Source organism: Aptenodytes patagonicus, chromosome 6, assembly GCF_965638725.1.
Source record: "Aptenodytes patagonicus chromosome 6, bAptPat1.pri.cur, whole genome shotgun sequence".
NCBI lineage: Eukaryota > Metazoa > Chordata > Aves > Sphenisciformes > Spheniscidae > Aptenodytes > Aptenodytes patagonicus.
Genome location: NC_134954.1, coordinates 71,550,748 through 71,567,327, shown reverse-complemented (window position 1 = coordinate 71,567,327; position 16,580 = coordinate 71,550,748). Strand labels below are relative to the sequence as shown.

At 38.9% G+C, this 16,580-nt stretch overlaps 1 protein-coding gene across 3 annotated transcripts in view; it reads right to left on the bottom strand.

Annotated features, from left to right (window-relative positions):
- Positions 1–16,580, bottom strand: part of ARHGAP15 (Rho GTPase activating protein 15) — a 341,933-nt gene that overhangs the window by 137,608 nt on the left and 187,745 nt on the right. For all 3 annotated transcript variants that reach the window (XM_076343118.1, XM_076343121.1, XM_076343120.1), the window contains one exon: positions 737–859. In XM_076343118.1, coding sequence (XP_076199233.1) covers positions 737–859 — 123 coding nt within the window. The remainder of the gene's footprint in view (positions 1–736; positions 860–16,580) is intronic.

The following is a 16,580-nucleotide window of genomic DNA, read 5'->3' as shown; positions in this document are numbered from 1 at the left end:
CGTAAATTTTTAAAGCATCATTCCAGACAATATTTGAAAACATGGCTTTGCTTGTTTATTAGTGGTCAGAATGCTACTGCCTTCAAGTTAACTACCGGCTTCTTAGCAAAACGCTTACTCCTTGGATAAACTAACAAACACGTTTTATCGAAGAAACAATTTTTTAAGGATATGTGAAAGTGACGGCTGACCAACTTATCAAGAAATTGGAGTAGGAAAAAAATCACAGATTCAAAGCATTTATTGTTCGTTGGCACGTATTTTAAATTGTTAAAAATTATTTTGTTGGCAAGTTAGGAAAATAATGAGAGAAGACAGCAGAAAGTATTCCAGCCTACCTCAGAAAACAAATTAGTCAGCACAGCATCTGAAGTTCCTATTTTGGATTCTAAAATATAAAATTATACCAACATTCTTTTCTTAAAAAGAAATGGAGTCGTGCAGCATGTCGATTTGCAACGTGCATGGTGAGTGCCTGTGTTAAACGGAGGGGCTTCTACCACATGCACACCAAAGCAGAAAAATTGAAGTAGTAGTCAGATAGCACAGAGATAGATGTAACCATATGTTGATTTTTTCTTTACAGTTCAGCAGTGTAAGTTTTATGAGTTTTACAGCAAGAAAACCATATCTAAGAAGTATTTATCCAGTGCACTTATTCATTTAACTGCGAATGAAAAATTAATTTGTGAATTTTTACTTTTTACTCCGAAAGAATATATAAGACCAAACACACCTTTAATAAGTCCCTTTTCTTGCAATGTTTTCAAGGAGGGTCTTCGGGAGATGAACTTCTTTAACCTGCTTTTAACTCGGTTTCTGTCGTTTGTGTCAGAGGCACTGTAGTTCAGCCTGAAAACTAAAGAAAATCAAAAGAAAAAGCTTCAGTGAAACAGTATTTTTAAACTAATAGTAGTTTGCTCAAATATCCTTCGAAAATAATGGCCATAGCCACCCTAGTAAAATCATGCGGTAGGTCAGCAGTGTAGCTGCTTGGATAGTACAAAACATCTGATTAATACTTTTGTGAATAAACATGATGAGTTCACTCTGCTGGTTATTCACAGAGTTGTATTATTTATTGCCCATAAGTATTTGGATGGTGACCAGTTTACTCATGAAATGTTCACAAATCCCACAAGTTTCACATGGATGATTTTTCAACTAAAACTCTGGACTCAAAGTGTGCTATGCACTATTAGCTGTATACTACTTGTTATGAGAAAGGATGGATGGTTACACCACTAGTGAAGGACTGAATTCTCTTGCCAAGATGGATTAAGCGTTATATATATATTTAATGCAGTTATAGAAAACATGGCTATATGCCATGAAATGTGTGCAAGATGCATTAATTTATGGAAAGAAAAGTATTCCTGTCCTAATGATTATATTTTATTAAATTTAGGCATTTACCAAACTGAGAAACATTTTGAGCTCAATTTATTCCTGCTCTGTGTCAAAAAGACATAGAAGCCAGCTGCAGAAAATCCCCTGGAGGAAGTTTCAAAGGCATCCATTTAACTTTTTTTCTGCTGAGGTGCTTACAGGGCACCATCACAGCTATCAAAATAGGCAGTATTAGTAGGAAGGAGAAACTCAACACGCAAGGCTGGATGCTACAGAAGCAGCAGTGATGCCATGGGAGGACTTTCTCCAAAGGTTTCCCTGAACACGCAGATTTTTGAAGTTTGCTAACAAATCACCTGAGCCCCACCACCCTTGAATAACCCTTATCCTGTGTCCTGCGTGCTCTCACCCTGCCCATTCCCCCAAATGCTGAGCAGGAAAATGGGACAGCCGGAGCTCTACAGCCTTCCCTGGCAAGGACCTCCAGCTGAGAGAGGGGTGGCTTCTGCTTTCTGAGGAAAGAACAGCTTTCCATCTTCTCTTGAAAACAAACAAATAAATAAATAAATCCACCAAAACAGTATTCTCCACAAGTTGAACTTGCAGAAGTTGGTCTATTGTCCCTCTGACGGAATTTCTAAATAGTACCCTGGATAGTTTAGCTGCAGTTACAGAGATGCTCCCTAATCTCCCCATCCAGATTGAATCTCCCCTGTAATGCAGTGATCTTCATATAGGGAAACCAAGGAAAGAGAGAGAGAGCAAAAAGAAAATTATCATCGATATTATTGGGCTATTTTGTAGCAAGAAGTTTTGCATAAGTTATAAACAGCACCAGAATATTTAAAGGTGCACAATTATAAAACAATGGCAAGCTAAAATAACTGGTTAAGCAACAGTAACAACCCTGGAATATTGTGGTTTACATTACAAATCTGATTTTAACAGCCAAACTTATAAAATGGTTTATGCTTTGCTGTTGTCAAGGGAGAAAAACTTGCCAAATTGTTCATTTTAAGTAAATAGAACATAGCCAATTAAGGAAAGCAATATTTAAACACATGCCTATGATGATCAGAGCATAGTTTGCTTCTGATTTCACTACTGATTTTAACAGAAGAGTGCTCCATTTTCCCACAGCACTAAAATGACCCCACACATACTTCCACAAACTAGTAATCACACAGGACAAATAAAAGGACACTTTACTGGAAAATACACAGCTTGGTACAATAATCCATCACTTATGAAAAATAGAATTCACATTTTTTAATGGTAACATTCTTGGAGTGATGTATCATAGAATATAAAGATTAGCATTCAATTGATGGTTGGTGCTTTTTTAACATTATAGTGGAGGACTTTTTGTTCGAAATTGAGCAATCCTTGGCAGGGACAAGCTAAAATTCCAAGTCACTTGGCTGTGCTATAAAAAGAACAACAAATGGATGTTTCTAATTCTGCATCTTAATGGTACTTTGAAACAGCAAAGTGAATTGTATTTAGTTTGGGGACTCTCTTGTTGCTTAGGGTCATTCTGTCCATAGCAATTCATATTTAGGTTTGCTTTTTCCTGACTTACAGTGAAGCTTCCCCAGTGCAAATGATGCAGGAGTGAAAACATCTCTTAAGTCACTTAAGATGCCTGCCACATTTCCCATTCTGCGGTACTCTGAAGTGTTTTATGCCCACTTGAACTACATGCTTAGCTCTAAGTATACACCAGATTTGTTAAGATATTTTAACTGAAGTGAAGGTGGTCATACTGTGAATGGTAGGATAGGGGATCTATGACTTGACAGCAGGGTAAAGATCCTTCTGTTTCGAAAGATGCATTAACCCAGCTGGAAGTTTTATATCTGAAACAGCAATTATGGTGTTAAAACTACATCTAGAGGTAGGAATAATTATTGTCATGGACACTTTTGTATGTTCTATGTTGAACTGTATAGCGCATAGCTAAAAACAGCAGCAAAGCTAATTTTGATGAATATCTTATTTTATGCTGTTAAACATGTGTGAGTCACCAGAGGGAAACTCCAAGCCTCCCAGAAATTCAAGGGTTTAGATAGCATGTTCCAAAACCAAGCTTAGCCAGAAATATTCTTGTTGGGATCTCATTTAGAAATATTCCTTCTCTTGCCAAACCATTCTTCTCGCGATATCCCCGCATTAAAATGACGTTGCTATTATATTTGGAAATACAAAGAGGACCAAATGTTACTTCCAAGAGGAAAAAAAAAAAGTAGTTATAAAACTCAAAAACCACAATAAATATTTTTTGGAGTACCTTCCTTTTTAAATTTCAGGTTCTGGATTTGGCCAGAAGAATCCTCTATGAAAGAGAGCTGGCAAATGTCAAACAACATAAAAAAGTGGAAAGCAATTCCATACAGAAGTAAAATAAGACATTTAAGGATCTAAGTATAAAATAATAGGAAATAAAATCTACTGCTTGTTCTACTGCATGTTCCCTGGCATAAACTGCATAGGCGTGCCATTTGATTCATTGCACTGAATAAACTTAATCCTTTATTGGATGCGAGGGGAAACATAGTGACAAAGGATGAGGAAAAGGCTGAGGTACTTAATGCCTTCTTTGCCTCAGTCTTTAATAGTAAGACCGGTTGTTCTCTGGGTACCCAGCCCGCTGAGCTGGAAGACAGGGATGGGGAGCAGAATGAAGCTCCCATAACCCAAGGGGAAATGGTTAGCGACCTGCTACACCACTTAGACACACACACGTCTATGGGGCCAGATGGGATCCACCCAAGGGTACTGAGGGAGCTGGTGGAAGTGCTTACCAAGCCACTTTCAATCATTTATCAGCAGTCTTGGCTAACAGGGGAGGTCCCAGTTGACCAGAGGTTAGCAAATGTGATGCTCATCTACAAGAAGGGCTGGAAGGAGGATCCAGGGAACTACAGGCCTGTCAGTCTGACCTCGGTGCCAGGGAAGGTTATGGAGCAGATCACCTTGAGTGCCTGTACACAACATGTACAGGACAACCAGGTGATCAGGTCCATTCAGCATGGGTTTATGAAAGGCAAGTCCTGCTTGACTAACCTGACCTCCTTCTATGACAAGGTGACCCGCTTAGTGGCTGAGGGAAAGGCTGTGGATGTGGTCTACCTAGACTTTAGTAAAGCCTTTGACACCATTTCCCACAGCATTCTCCTGGAGAAACTGGTTGCTCATGGCTTGGATGGGGGTACTGTTCGCTGGGTAAAAAAACTGGCTGGATGGCTGGGCCCAAAGAATTGTGGTGAATGGAGTTAAAACCAGTTGGCGGCTGGTCACGAGCGGTGTTACCCAGGGCTCAGTTTTGGGGCCAATTTGTTTAATATCTTTATCAATGATCTGGACAAAGGGGATCGAGTGCACCCTCAGTAAGTTTGCAGACAACACCAAGTTGGGAGGGAGTGTTGATCTGCTCGAGGGTAGGAAGGCTCTGCAGAGGGACCTGGACAGGCTGGATCGATGGGCCCAGGCCAACTGGATGAGATTCAACAAGGCCAAGTGCTGGGTCCTGCACTTGGGTCACAACAACCCCATGCAGTGCTACAGGCTTGGGGAAGAGTGGTTGGAAAGCTGCCCAGCAGAGAAGGACCTGGGGGTCTTGGTCGACAGCCGGCTGAACATGAGCCGGCAGTGTGCCCAGGCGGCCAAGAAGGCCAATGGCATCCTGGCCTGTATCAGAAATAGTGTGGCCAGCAGGAGTAGGGAAGTGATCGTGCCCCTGTACTCGGCCCTGGTGAGGCCGCACCTCGAATACTGTGTTCAGTTTTGGGCCCCTCACTACAAGAAGGACGTTGAGGTGCTGGAGCATGTCCAGAGAAGGGCAACAAGGCTGGTGAGGGGTCTGGAGAACAAGTGTTATGAGGAGCGGCTGAGGGAACTGGGGTTGTTCAGCCTGGAGAAAAGGAGGCTGAGGGGAGACCTCATCGCTCTCTACAACCACCTGAAAGGAGGTTGTAGCGAGGTGGGTGTCGGTCTCTTCTCCCAAATAACAAGCGATAGGACGAGAGGAAATGGCCTCAAGTTGCGCCAGGGGAGGTTTAGATTAGATACGAAGAAAAAATTCTTCACCGAAGGGGTTGTCAAGCATTGGACCAGGCTGCCCAGGGAAGTGGTGGAGTCCCCATCCCTGGAGGTATTTAAAAGACATGTAGATGTGGTGCTTAGGGACATGGTTTAGTGGTGGACTTGGCAGTGCCAGGTTAACGGTTGGACGTGATGATCTTAAAGGTCTTTTCCAACCTAAATGATTCTATGATTCTATGATTCTAACTCATATCTTCAATTTCTGAAGATACTTACACTGACATATCCACATAAATGCTTCAAACCCAACATGGAACAGAAGGATAATTCCCCTCCCTCTGCACAGACTCTTTGATCAAGTATTTCTTATATTGCACTAAGAGCTTCTGAGGCAGAAAAAGGAAACACATGCTTGCTCTTGTTCGGCCAGGGCCTTTTACAGTACATGTAGAGGGGAACCCAACAGAGGCCAATACTATGTTAAATTTCTTCTGTTAGTGCAAGTGGCTTCAAGGACACTTCAATCCAGCAGCAAAAACATAACCTGAATACTGGTTGACTTTCATGTTTGGCTGGAAATAAAGCTGGATCATCAGATCTAAAAAAGCATTTCTGATGACTTTAGTCACTTTATTATGTCTCTATTTATTCCACAGGTGGGAAAGGTATTAATGGACACACGAAAAAAATGGCAAGATCTTTTCCACAGATAATTTGCTCTAAAATTAAGCTATATTAAATCACAACAGCTTATCATATTAGGGAAGTGTAATACAGATTGGGTACAAAAAGAAAACAGTATAAAGACATCATTAGGCATAAAAGAAAGAACACATCTTTGGCCCTTAATGTTGGATAGCACTGTAATAACATCAGCTGAATTAGGAAGGATAACTATAGACTAAATTTTCTGCAAAAAAATTGGACCAAGAAAAAAATGACCTGTCTTTTTTTGGGCCTATATAAATCCTCTGAATACTTATTCAATGCCACAACTCTAGCCTTAATATTCCTAATAACATATAAAAAACGGGAGTATCATGCAAAACCACAAAATAAAGTCTGTACAAGAGCTTTTACACAAGAAGACAGGTGGAAGGAAAGAATTAATGCATTATCTCCAAATCACACAGTTCTGCAGAAATAGTACCATCAGAGTCGATGGAATTTTTGAGATGTACAGATGAAGAATTGCTTGCTATAATTTAATGCACTAAATTGTATATATGGTGCAATGAGAGTAAACATATTATAATTTAAACGGGATTAAGCAGTGGCTAACATATTTGTAAGGTGAAGTTACAGAAGCCTTTCTCCAGGGTTTTGGCATGGCCACAACTAAAGAACCAGGCAAGGCTCTAACCTTTTCAGGGCAAGGATCAAAATTTTTACGTGATTACTTTCTGTGAATTTAGTCATGTAGCTAGACAATATATTTCTAGCAGACTGTTTTTCCTAGTGTGATGTTCTGGGCAGAGCCTGAATGATTCAGAAAGTAAAATGTTTTAATACGTTCTAAACAGCTCCATATTTTATTGGCAAGATTTTCTAACTCCATATAACATGATCTCACATTCCTTCCAATGACTTTTATTTCACTCTTAATTTACAAAACATTTATACATAATCCCAAGGGTTTACCTATGATTAATTCCTGCCAGGTACAGTATATCCGAACACTTCTAATGTGTTGAAAGCATTGGGTTTTGAAGAACTATCCATTAATGACTTTCTGAACTGTGACAATGAATATTGACAGTGCTTGTCAGACTAAAGCACTATTGATTGTCTCACATCATGTGTATAGCAAAACCAATTTCTTCCGAGCACCTCTTCCTAACTGAAATACATTATTATAGTGCCTATCTGTTTATTATAACACCCAAAATTATCATATGCAATTCATTTGGATGGAAAGGGTTCACACAGAATGAAGAGCAGCAGTGGGAGTGGATAAAGCATTAAGAGATTCAAATAGCTTTACATTAGTACCTTCTCTTCTATTAGCCTTGTTCTGCAGGAAAAAAACCCACAACTGTCTGGACCATGCGAATTTGTTTTAATACCACTGAGGACTTCAAAATTTCAGGAAGTTCTTCGAAATGGAGATGATTTGTAGTATAACGACAACACCCATAAACTGGGATTTAATAATTCTTTTCCCAAGGAATACTAAAAGTGACAAGCTTGACCATTCAAAATACAGAATACACTGATCAAAAGCTTAGCTGCAACTTTCTTAAAATACATATGAACAGATCCATGGACTTAACTGTGATTTCTGATGTCTTAAACTAATAATTTTCTTAAGTGCTTTACAGACTTATATCTGGAGTCCTCAGCAACATCTTGCACGACTGAATCAAAGCTGAGATGGCAAAAGGGGAGGTAGAAGTAGGTCTCTATGACTTTGGATAATAAAAGTGCCAGTCTAACAGCAGAACTATCACATATGTGTGAAAATATTAATTTGAAGGAATTAATTAGTTAACTAATTAATTTCAAGTAATGGGAATGCTTAATTGCTGAGTGTCTCATCCTCCTGAAGAAATATATCTTAACATGCAGAGGCGTATGACTATGCCTACATTCCAGGAGACACTGTAATTTAAGAATATATAATGACTCATGACTTTAAGTTTTACTGGATTTCTTTGGAACTCAGAATTCAACATTTTTTCAGATTTTTTTTGGCCTGCAGCAGAAGTGAAACTACTGCTAGTCCTTTAAAGAAGGAGCAACATGCATTATCGCCTGTATAAATGGTCAGTTTTTCAACCAGCACCAAAGTTTTGAGAGTGACAAAACCAAGTCCCTGCCTCCTTCCTTTCCTTTGTGATGCTCTGAGATGGAGTCAATAAAGTCTGCTCACTAAGGATAAAGAATTCACCGCACCTACTTTATTGAGCTAAAGACTTTTGTCAGTCATCCTATTTTATCCCCTAGTGAAATTCCTGGGCAGGTCTCATGAGTTATCCCCACGCTATAATTACTATGTCTTTTTTGCAAAAGAGTAAAATGAGAGACAGAAACATGGTCTGCTTAAAGGCATTACACAAATGATTGGTGGGGAAAATGCAGGAATCAGGCATTACCCCTAATCCCTATGTTTATGATAAGCTTTAAAATTACAGGTTTTATGACTACAGAGCATAGGCCCAAGAATTGCAACATCAGGTAACAAAATGGGTATCGCCGGTCAGGAGATGCTAGGAAGATTTTGTTTGCGTGGGCACCAAAGGACCTGAAGTCATTCAGGTTTATGGTCTTAAAACAGGTATTTGCCACAGCAAGTATATCTGCATTTCCAAATGTTTAGGAAGCAAGGTTAGAAATAAACAATAGGAAAAAGAAAACAGTGATTATATAGCACAAATAATTTTTCCGTAATATGACAGCCTAACAACTTAAGTGCTCAGTAGTGTCATTACACTTTGTGAAATTTGTGTGCATTAGCAGTAAAGATTCAATAAAATGACTATATAATTCATATTTTGCATCATGCTCTGGTGCATATAAACTTTTTTAAAATTTTGTCCCCCACTAATAATAAATGGAAATAAATGAATAGTGTGTTAAATATCACTACACGCTTACATTGTGAAACAAACTGGCACTCCCCACACAGCTTTTCTTAGTGGTATTTGTACCATGAATATTTAGAAAAATAAAGCAATATTTCTGAGCATGCATTGGTTTTATAAAGGAAGATCATACCAAACTAACCTGATATCTTTCTTTAATAAAATAAATGGGTTTTTTTAGAAAAGGAAAATGCAATAGGCCAAATCTATCTGGACTTCTGTGGTGTATTTGGTATGATGCCAAATGGGAAATTATTAGTTAAACTAGAGAAGATGGAGAGAACTAAAACAATAACTCTGAAGTGACTAAATAAGGTATTAAAATGAGCTTTGTTGAAAGGAGAACTACTGTATTGAAGGAAAGTTACCAGTGCAAATCCTTAAAAATTCTTGGAACTGATCCTTGTGTCTTCATTAATGGCTCCAACAGAAAAAGTAGGAGCATTCAAAAAATACTTGTTGGTGACTCAAGGCTGGGGAGCATCATCAGTTCAGACAAGATTCAGGATATCAGACCAAACCTTAGTGACTTTGAGACTGGAAGTTAGAGAAACCAGATTAGACCTAATACTACCCCGTGCATGGTCAGAGAAGGATTAATACAAAATATTTCCCCCGAATGAGTGTGCAACTTTGGACACTCATGTGTGAGATGGGAATTCATGCCAGGAAAAATGCAGGCAGCGGCCATGAGAAGTACCAGGAGGACAGGCTGCTGAGCTTTCGAAAGCAGACGGGGAGCTTGGCGTGTTTGGCCAGCTAGAAAATGGCTGAGAAAGGCTGTGATTGTTCTCTATGAATTTGCTGGTAGGGGTGGGAAAAGGAGCAGGAGACAAGAAAAGGACAGCAGGGAGGGAGAAGAGCTGTTTAAACTGAAGAACAATGTTGGCACAAGAATAAATGAGTATGAACTGGCCATTATACGAAGTTCTAAAACAGCCTTTCAAAGAAGTCGTGGTGGCAAATAAAACTAAAAGAATTTAAGATGACGCTTAATGAATTTATGAAAGGGGACACAGAACACAGTACCTTGTGACAGGAGGGACTGGACTAGATCACCCAGGACATGCCAAGCCTTTCTTTCCACAATTTTTTTGGTATTGTCACAATATTAGAAATTCTATTATACACACTTAACTTGAATATAAAAACCACAATGCCAGAAATCAATGAGTTCATTTTATTCATACAGTATGACCAGTTTAGGTTCATCTAATGTAAAACATGTGGGACTTGGATGAAATCTGCTGCAGTACACAAAGTCAGACTATTCAGGCTCTAGGAAGAGAGAGTACAGCGAGTTTGGGAAGGGAAAACTGGTCTCTCCGAGTCCGTGTCAGGCATTAGGACTCTCGACAAAGTCTCTTTGCAAAAAGCTGCAGTCTTTTACCCCCCTTGCACTGAGAAGGGCAGTTCTGTATGAGCACAGATCACTGAGGACTCATCTGATCTTGAGCCTCCTTCGGTAGCCGCTTTCTGTAAATCTGCAGGTCAAGAGTGACCTAACTACAGATGAATACAGGCAGAAGTCAGGAGTGTGATGGAGATGCTTTTTGCATTTGGTGTACTTCTCTCCTTCAGAGAGGGTTGCTAAAACTACCAGGAAAATACTCGATAACTTGGATGGTCTAACACATAGGAGTTGAAGGGTGGCCCTGCCCTTCGCTACCTGGGTGACTCAGCGCTGCCCTGTTCCAGTGTTTTCAGCCATAAAATCTCATCCCACTTCTATAAAATACGATAGTTATAGAGGAAAAAAAGACAATAGTTGAATTAATGACTTTTGAAGTTGACATATATAATATAAAAAGAAAACAAACATGCAATTAAAGGTTGAGGAAGACAGAGCAAGGAACTGAAGACTATTTCCAGATCAAGTTGAACAAGTAATTACAATAAGTAACGTGTTCAGGGTTTTTTGGAATATGGAGTTCTGTTTGTTTTCTTCTGTTGTGGAATATATGTCAGTACCTTTTAAGTCTTTAAGCTTACCTCCTGACTGAGTTAGTCTAAAAAAAACCTTTTCAACCTTTTGCAAATAATACGAATACTCATCATTTACATTAAATTGCTCAGACAAAAGGACAAGACAATTATACCATTTTTCTACCAGGAGCACCAGGTAGGCTGTTATGCCAAAAGAAAACTCTTCTGAGCGGCTGGGTACTGCCGGCCATGTGTGCACTTTAACTTCAAAACCTACATATAATTCTGCCTTATGCTTTGGAAAACAAACTAATTATCTGTAAAGAACACGGGAGACTTGGCATTGCTGTATTTATATCACCCTTGTTAAGAGTCATACAAATGATTCATACATTTAAATTTAGACACGCACTTGGATACCTTGTTGAGTCTTTTATTCAGATCCAATCTTATGGGACCTTTCCAGAAAGAATATCATACCAAAGAATTTTCTTTTTATTGAGACTCTTATCAGTTATATTTTGTGCTTCTAAATTTAAAAAGTAAATTATTTTAAAATTTAATTATATTTCCATTGTACTTAGCCTCCAATTATATTCATAATCTTATATTTTTTGACCCGTGATGAACTTCTAATGCTTCTCGTACAATAAAGGATAGAATTAATTTGTAGTGCATAAGTTATGAAAACCAACATGTTAAAAATATTTATTTCCAATGAGAGATGGTAGTGACATTCATCTGTTTCAAACCAGAAATTCCAGTATATTTTTCTCTTTTAATATAGTAAGTTTAGTACTTTCCAGTGAACGTAGATGTGATATTTTATGAAGGAGAAAGGTACAACCATTATCTTTAAAGTAATCAAAAAATATCTAGCCAAAGATCTGAAATCCATTTGCTGTACTCTGTTTATACGTCGATTCTACTTTATCAAATTATCTCTACCTCAATTAAATCATTAGAGTAAGTATAACTGAACAAAAGATCACCCATTAGCTCATTTTTAAAAAGAGTAAGTCGATGGATTTAAGAATCCTTTGTACTTCCTACCTTAAGTGAAAGTTCTAATAACAACCTCCAACATCTATATTCACATAAATGTAAACCTTAGACAAAGTGACCTTTACTGCCACCAACTTCATTTTAGGTTTCTATAGAAATGATTTCTATTTGTTAAAACACAATTGATTTTCAAACTTTTCAGCAGTTACAGCTCTTTGCTTACAAGGTAGTGTCAGAGTTGCACTGCGAGGACACAGGAAAGATTTCCACTAAGGGTGCTTTAAGATCTGCATAAAATAAACATAAAAACATGAAGCACATCAAATGGAGGCTATAGCTTTTGTGTGAGCTTACCCGACGGAGGCTGTTAGTGGGAGAAGGTGCCCTGTGAGATGTGCCGTGGGTCAGCCTCTTTCTTGGGCTGAGACAGTGTAATTACAGGAGGAAAAGGAACGCCCAGAATGAAGCTGCTGGTATATTTAGCCACATATTATGTTATAATAGTTTATGTTGTAAATTTGGCTGCTTACCTGAAAGCTCTGATTCCAGTGTGTTTCTTAAGCAAGGTGTCGGGTTTTTTAGCATTGACTTTATCAGAACTTGGTCTTCTAATAAAGATCAGGTCATACAGTTCAGTTGTGTAACAGCAGATAGAAACTATACATTGTCCTCTCTCTCCCTGATGCTACCAAGCACAGCTTTGGCCAAGGTGCGAGGTGGTCGGGGAACATCTCTTCTGGCTTTCTGCAGCACCCACCCACTCTCCCTACAATCTGATGGTGGCTCCTTCTCATCACAGAGGCAGTACGAGGGCATGATCTGGGTCGGTACAGTTAAGACATGAGTCCAAAGAGGACACACAGATGTGGTCAGCTGAAGGCGTGCGTAACTGGGACCCCAGAAATGAGCATGTCCTACACTGCTAGTGCAACGAGTTTGCTGCAGCAGGTAGCTGGGACCCCAAGTCCGCCTGCCCTTGTGTAGGGGCTCGGAGGGGAAGACCTCCCGAGACACTGCAGGCCATGCGGTGACATTTAGTACTTCGTCCAGTCTCCAGAACAGCTGCACTGGAACAAGCTGCCTGAGCAGGCAAATAATTACTATATATCACGATCTTTTCCTGAAATAAAATCAAGCCAGTCTTCACAACAACTTTGAGATGCCTCAATCAGCTACATGTGGGGTTTGCATGGGTGCACTGACCCTATGTTTGACCAGCCATGGTTAAAACTCAGACAAAATGTTAAAAAGATACAGTAGAAGACTGTTTTAGCTTTAAAATTAATGTTCCAGCTGACAAACTGCACAGGGACTTAACCTACTTTAGAACATATTTAATAGCATAATTTAGTCTCTAAAAAGAAAAGCAAAATAACTAATGATGGACAAATTTAGAGGTCGAATCTAGTTCAGATAAACATTCAAAAGTTCAGATGTTTAACCAAACCTTATCTTGTCCATGAAAAGCCTCAACCGAAGAGCTCTATCAAATATAAGCAAAGCACAGAAGATTGTGGAAACTTTTCCTTACAGGAGGAAAACTATTGTCAGGAACCAACACCTTATTGCAGCACTCGTGTTAAGCAGTGAAGCATCAAAGCAAAAGCAAAACATTTTCAGAAAACTGCTTCATGGAAGTAATAATATTTGGATGAAATCCAATACAGAGAAAAGAAAATAGTATTAAGGGGAAAGATAATACAAATGCAATTAGACTATCAACCAATAAAACTTAATCTATGCTTGATAGCTGAAACCTTCCAAGCTTAGAGAGAACAAGGAAACTGGAGATCAGAGGACTCTGCCTTTTGAAGTCTTGCTGTCCAGATCCTGGGGACCATTATCTAGTTGAGTATTTTAAAGACATTACGAATATTCTGTCATAGAATTAGAAAGCTTTATTATTATGAATGACCTGTAACTTGAGCAGGGACAGCTACAGATGAATTCCAAGTAAACAATTGTTTGGAAAAGGTGAATTCTGCTAACCTAGTTTTCTGGACTAAAACCTGCAAAATAAAAGATGTGTTCTCAAAGAACGTTTTCATTGTGGGTTATTAATAACAGAAAGTATAACTCTAATGGATCCTCTCCATCCTCGCATTCGCCAATTACAAATGATTTTTAAAAACGTGTACCAGATGAGATGAGACCACTGCTGTGTTTTGCCTGGCACTGTTTCTCATGCAGCAGAAGATATCTGCTACAGTACCCCAGAGGAAAACAACATTTAGACAAATGATGCAGCAAACCAATGGTGCTTCAGGATCCTTTCAATTTCTGTCCCTTTCCCCATGTCACCACCTTGACTCCTCTCTTCTTAAGCCTGTCCCCCACCTTTTCTTCCGTCTCTACCCCTCAAGCCACTTGGGCAATTAACAGAAAAATTTACTTTTGTCATAATTGAACCCCAAATTCAAACTATCAGATGCCCCAAATCTGAAACCTAGCAAAAGATTTTTTTAAGCAAGACTTAAACTTTCACTTCAGAAATGACTGATGTGTAACTTACGCTAACAGCAAAGTTGCAACGATAAATCAAGTATCCCACTGTTTGTAATTGTGCCTTAATATCAGTACTACCCTTGATCCGTCACACTCGGTGATCTTCAGATAACATTGTATAACAATTCAGGTTTTACAGTATTTTTATTATTTCTCCATTAATTTTTAGTGCTATTGTTTTATTTTCATTCAAACACATCAACTGAAATACCTTCCTATGAAGAAAGGAAGGTAGTAGCATTACAGCACCCTAAAATAATCATCTTTAATTTTACATAGACAAGAAAGATACTAGATGTAAGTTTTCACACAAAAATATACACAAAGTTATTTTTGCAGGAACAGAACTTCTTAACTTCTTGGAAACCATAGCAATGAAACAAAGATTTTGATTTAAGTGAATGTATCTACAGCTCGGATAGAAGACAGTCAAAGAGTGATCTTGAGATCATGACCTGCACTACTTAATTTTTAGTCAACTTTCTGGTCCTTCCAGCTATCTCTTCCCAAGAGAAAACCTGGGTGATGTTCAGGAGCCAGTTTACTCCAGAGACTCCTCCCAAAAGGTATTATGGCCAAGACAGCACCAAGTTTCTTCGCTTCTGCTTTACTCTGCCCTTTAATTCTTATCCCAGAAGGCACTTTACCTTCAAGCATAATATTTCATGTCTACATATCAGACACATTCACCACAATGTCTTAAAAGCACCAGGCTGGTGGGATGCATATAACCATCAGTTTATATCAGGCACACACCCACATTAACACCACCAGGTATCACAAGGTGACCAAAGAAGATCTGTGGAAAAGCTTTATCTGATTAGGACACAGCCAGTTTGTCCTAGAAAGAGCGAGCATGGAGCGATGTGGACGCAAGCCACATGTTCCTGCACCTTGAATGAAGTCTTTTATTATAGATACCCACCAAGCTAAAGGTTAACTTGCTCCGATTTAGATTTTTGTACCTCAAAGCCTGCTAAATGGCAAATGATCAAATCTGCATCTGGCTGGTCTCCTTTTCCGACCTGCCTACATCTGGCCACCTTCCCTTAGGCTCTGGGTCCTTGAATGGAGTACAACCTTCTTCAGCAAAAGTGATTATAAAACTATCACTATGTGATTGCAACATATATGAACTATAAAGCTTTACATGCTGAGACATACTCTCTCTAGCAGGGCAGCTTTGCATGTTGAGACATACTCTCTTTAACAGGGCTTCATACCTGCTTACTTTTTAAACTATTTCTGTGTTCTGGACAAGATGTCTTCATGAATTTCATGATGGTAAGCCCTTTTCTCTCCAAGGGTTGGTTTGTTTGTTTGTTTGTTTTAAAGTGTATTAGCACTGGAGTATTTTAAATTGTTTTACTTTCATGTATTTTAAACGTGCTGTTTGAAAAAAGTTGCTCAGTTTTATAAGAATGTTACTTTTCCATATAAATTGAACACCTTAAAAATTAATTACAAAAACTGTTATCACATGGAGGGAACACATTCTATATGCTATAAAAAGGCTTAAGACAGGTTTACTTTTTGATTTTCATGGAGAATGCATTGGTTGCAAAAGATTAAACGACAGCAGGATCTACATGGTCTGGTTGTTTACTTTTTATCTCTAAAAAAGTGGCCGTGAAACAGATAAATACAATCCCTAGGCTGTATCAGGTGAGCCATTTCCATATGGAAGAGTGAATTCCACTTCACGTGGCTGTGGGAAGACCTTGCCTTGAATATCCACGTGCAAGAAATACAGACTGAAACCGGAGCAGATTCAGAAAAGGGCTATTTGAGATGATCAGGAAAAAGAGCAGGAGCCTATCATAGGAAAGACGACTACAAATCTTGGCTGGCTTAGTCTACCAAACCAAGCAGGAGAAGGAATATGACTGCTGTCTGTAACTCTATTTGGGGTGGTACACCTGAGACAGGAAGGAACTGCTGAAAATAAAGAGCTAGCTAAATGCTGGCGCAAGAACACGTTCCTACCACGAGTCCATTTAGGCTGAAAATTAGAATGCTTTCAGCTTGAAAACTGAAGTTTTGGAACATTCTTCCAGCATGAACTGAGGGGCAAAAGCATTACTACTGAATTTCATTAATTATGAAAGGAATCAAATGAGGTAGTTGTTTTCAAGAACTGGGGAATTGATTCAATGCTACAAAAAG